This window comes from Cornus florida, unplaced genomic scaffold (genome assembly GCF_030987335.1).
Source record: "Cornus florida cultivar Cherokee Brave unplaced genomic scaffold, ASM3098733v1 CherokeeBrave_3.0.0_Hap2_Chr10, whole genome shotgun sequence".
NCBI lineage: Eukaryota > Viridiplantae > Streptophyta > Magnoliopsida > Cornales > Cornaceae > Cornus > Cornus florida.
In genome coordinates, this window is record NW_026775580.1 from 59,312,146 (window position 1) to 59,315,833 (window position 3,688).

At 37.3% G+C, this 3,688-nt stretch overlaps 1 protein-coding gene across 1 annotated transcript; it reads left to right on the plus strand.

Annotated features, from left to right (window-relative positions):
• Nucleotides 1-296: 296 nt before the first annotated feature.
• On the plus strand, nt 297-3,410 carry LOC132278483 (secologanin synthase 1-like). Its single transcript, XM_059780274.1, has 5 exons — nt 297-662; nt 928-1,151; nt 1,399-1,637; nt 2,010-2,400; nt 2,783-3,410. The coding sequence occupies exons 1-5, from the start codon at nt 317-319 to the stop codon at nt 3,212-3,214; spliced, it is 1,632 nt and encodes a 543-aa protein (XP_059636257.1). The 5' UTR covers nt 297-316; the 3' UTR covers nt 3,215-3,410.
• The last annotated feature ends 278 nt before the right edge of the window (nt 3,411-3,688 follow it).

Here is a 3,688-nt window from a genome sequence, read left to right on the forward strand (position 1 = left end):
CACATCGACTATCTTTTTGGTTTCTTTTATATTTTTTATTCCAAGTATGCCTATCACACACTCCAACACCACACATCATTTTTTATTGCAATATTGCCTATAATGATTTTATTGCCTATAATGGGAGTATGGGTCTATCATTTTTTACTGCCTATAATGGGAGTATGGGTCTTTCATTTTTTACTGCCTATAATGATTGCACAATCACTCTCCAACACAGTCCCACTGCTATAAGTATTATTCTTTATGGTCTCTTTTATATGTTTTTTTATTCCAGCACTGCCTATAAATGACTGCACCTGATCACTCCAACACCATGCATACAGGTCTCTGTTTTCTTTGTGTGTCTCTCTGTGTCACTGGAAGCTCTTGGCTTGCATTGACAATGGAGGTGTTAATGTACAAGTCCATAATGGCCTCTTGTGCCGTTGTATTTCTTCTATGGGCATGGAGAGTCCTGAACTGGGCGTGGTTGACGCCGAAAAGGATCGAAAATCGCCTCAGACAGCAAGGTTTCAGAGGAAACCCTTACAGGTTAATGGTTGGGGACCTGAGAGAGAGCTCCACTTTGCTCAAAGAAACCATGTCCAAGCCCATCAACATCTCCGACGATATCGTCAGCCGGCTCATGCCCCATGTCGTCAAAACTATAGACACCTATGGTATATATATACACACACACACACACACACACACACACATATTAATTTCACATTAATTATCATGCTTAGCAGATACATTTACTAATTAAACCACACATTTAATTGGAGAAATTAATTTTGTGCTAGCTAACGGTATTTAATTTGAGTTGACATCATTATGTGGTAGCTGCATGTTGTTTTCTTTATATATATATATATATAAGGTATATATTTAATTTGATATAAGTAATTTATTTATTGAATTAATGGCTATGACTTTCCACAGGTAAGAAGTCCTTCACATGGCTTGGGCGGATGCCAAGGGTTCACATCATGGAACCTAATCTTGTGAAGGAAATCATGGCAAACTACCACAGCTTTCAGAAAAATCATCATGTAAACAATAAACTGAGCAAGTTCCTACTTACTGGAACTGGAAGCTTGGAGGGTCATGAATGGGCCAAACACAGAAAGCTTATTGCTCCCTCTTTCCATCAAGAGAAGTTGAAGGTCCATCATTTCCATTCTTATAATCTTTATTAATAAGATGATTAGCTCACATTCGTACCCATCATTATCCACCCAATGCACAGTCATAAAAACTCTCAATTTGTTTTGATACACGAGAAATAGGTTCTTTTTTAAAAAAAAAAAAAAAAATGACTGTACATTGGGCGGAAATATTATAACTAAAATGCCCTTAAGATACTATATACTTTCTCGACTGAGAGTTTTCTATTATTATTATTTTGTGTAGAATATGCTGCCTGCATTTTATGCATGTTACGATGAGCATCTGACCAAATGGGAAGAGAGCTGCAAAAATGGATCAATTGAGATTGATGTATATCCGACTTTTGATAGATTAACCAGCCAAGTGATTTCGCGGGTAGCATTTGGTCCTATTTCTGGAGGAGAACGGATATTCGAACTTCTGAAAGATCTAATTGAGCTTACAGTAGAGGTTATGCGCACTCTTTACATTCCGATTTGGAGGTAATTAAATCAAGTACTGGTGCAACCACGGATCGAGTCAGATCCTTCTTCTATTCTTTTTAAATCATCATTCTGAATCGTTTTGAACAATTGTAAAATAAATTATTTAATTAATAGGGAAAAAATCAATCGATTTTGACATAAGATCCAAACTTTACCTACCAAGTAAGAAATTAGAGTTAAGTAGACATTTTCATTGTGTAGGCCCTGTCCAGGGGTTATTGTGTAGTCTTTTCTTTTTCTCTATCTGCAGATTTATTTATTTATTTATTATTATTATTATTTATTTATTTATTCATTGGGTGTGTCAATGTTTGGTTATTTATTTTTTTTGGTGTGTTGATGTTTGGAAACTACTGTTTGTTTGTGTAGTGATGTTTTGCCTACCAAAAGGAATCAGAAGATGAGGGCTATTGACAAAGAAATAAGAGACAGGTTTAGGACAATAATCAATAGCAGATTGATGGCAGTTAAGGAAGGAAAAAATTGTGGTGATGACTTACTGGGCACATTATTGGAATCAAATTTCAAAGAGATAGAAAGACAAGGAAACAAAAAGAATGCTGGATTGTGTCTTGACGAGATCATCTCAGAGTGCAAGCTCTTCTACTTCGCCGGGCAAGATACCACCGGCAGTCTGCTCGCATGGACATGTGTTCTACTATGTAGGCACCAAGACTGGCAAGAGCAAGCCAGAGAAGAAGTTTTGCAGCTCTTCGGAAAGGAAAAGCTGGACTTTAATAGGGTTCAAAACCTAAAAATTGTGAGTGTTTTCCGCTTGTTAACTTCAAATTCTAAGACCTAGTGATTTTTCTCACTCTTCAAAGTTGAAGGTTTCAATATTCCATACGATAGAATGTGTTAGAGAGTTCGTAAATCAGACACATCTAACTAAAATTATGTAAGTACAGGATGATGTCATCTCATATTTAATAACTTTATGATGATGTTATCATTCACTCACATAAAATAGATACATTCAACTCTCGGACTACTTAATTATCAATATTTGTCTAGCATAATGGCATCCATTCCTTTGATGTAGTGAGTGGGAGTTACCCTTGAGCTTATTCATGACATCAAAGAATAGATAAATAGATTTGACAAATCTGTCTGAATAACATTACTCATGTATTAATTGACAGGTAACTATGATTCTGAACGAGGTTCTGAGGTTGTACCCTCCGGTAATTGAGGTGACTAAAGTGACATATGAAGAGGCAAAATTAGGAGACTTAACCATACCAGCCGGAGTGCAGCTGATGATGCCATCGATGCTGCTTCACCGTGACCAGGAGATGTGGGGCAAGGATGCGGAAGAATTCAATCCAGGGAGGTTTGCAGAAGGAATCTCCAAGGCAACGAAGAGCCCATTCTTCTACCTCCCATTTGGCCTGGGACCAAGGATTTGTATTGGACAAAACTTTGCTCTGTTACAGGCGAAAATGGCCCTTGCAATGATTCTGCAACGCTTCTCATTCCAACTTTCTCCATCCTATGCTCATGGTCCTTTCACTATGTTAACTCTTCAGCCCCAATACGGCGCTCAAGTTGTATTCCACAAGCTCGACTGTTGATGTCAACAAAATTTAATGGCATATTAATGTATGTTTGTAGTTTGAAACAGATGACGGACTTGTTTGTTCAAGTACCTAGTTTCGAGTGTGTTGTGTTTTATTGTGCCGTTAAATTATTGTAGCCCTTTGTTTGATGTCGATGGAATGGATTAATAAAACAAAGTATATATCAGTGGACTACTGTGGTGTATTAATGGCCAATTCGGCATAACCATTAAAGCTCTGATCATCAATTAAGCTCTGCTTCTTTATCTCAATGATTCATTCCTCAAGCAACAATTCTTCTTTGATGCACGGTAGGTAACATAGCATGACTTTAAACATCTTATCACAATCCTGGAATGAGCTTATCCAGGGTTCCAACATGTTCCAATTTAAAGAAAATCTTAAACACTGCAAAGATCGTCTCAAGCGATGGAGCAAAACCAACTTTCGAAACTCTCACGCTCACATCAAACACCTTCAATCCCAGCC

What these genes read in the sequence shown, in the direction of transcription:
- LOC132278483 (XM_059780274.1), top strand. Translation starts at nt 317, where the DNA reads ATGCATACAGGTCTCTGTTTTCTTTGTGTGTCTCTCTGTGTCACTGGA. An exon ending in CAAAACTATAGACACCTATG is followed by an intron (nt 663 to 927) that starts GTATATATATAC and finishes GACTTTCCACAG; the next exon opens with GTAAGAAGTCCTTCACATGG. An exon ending in CTTTACATTCCGATTTGGAG is followed by an intron (nt 1,638 to 2,009) that starts GTAATTAAATCA and finishes TTGTTTGTGTAG; the next exon opens with TGATGTTTTGCCTACCAAAA.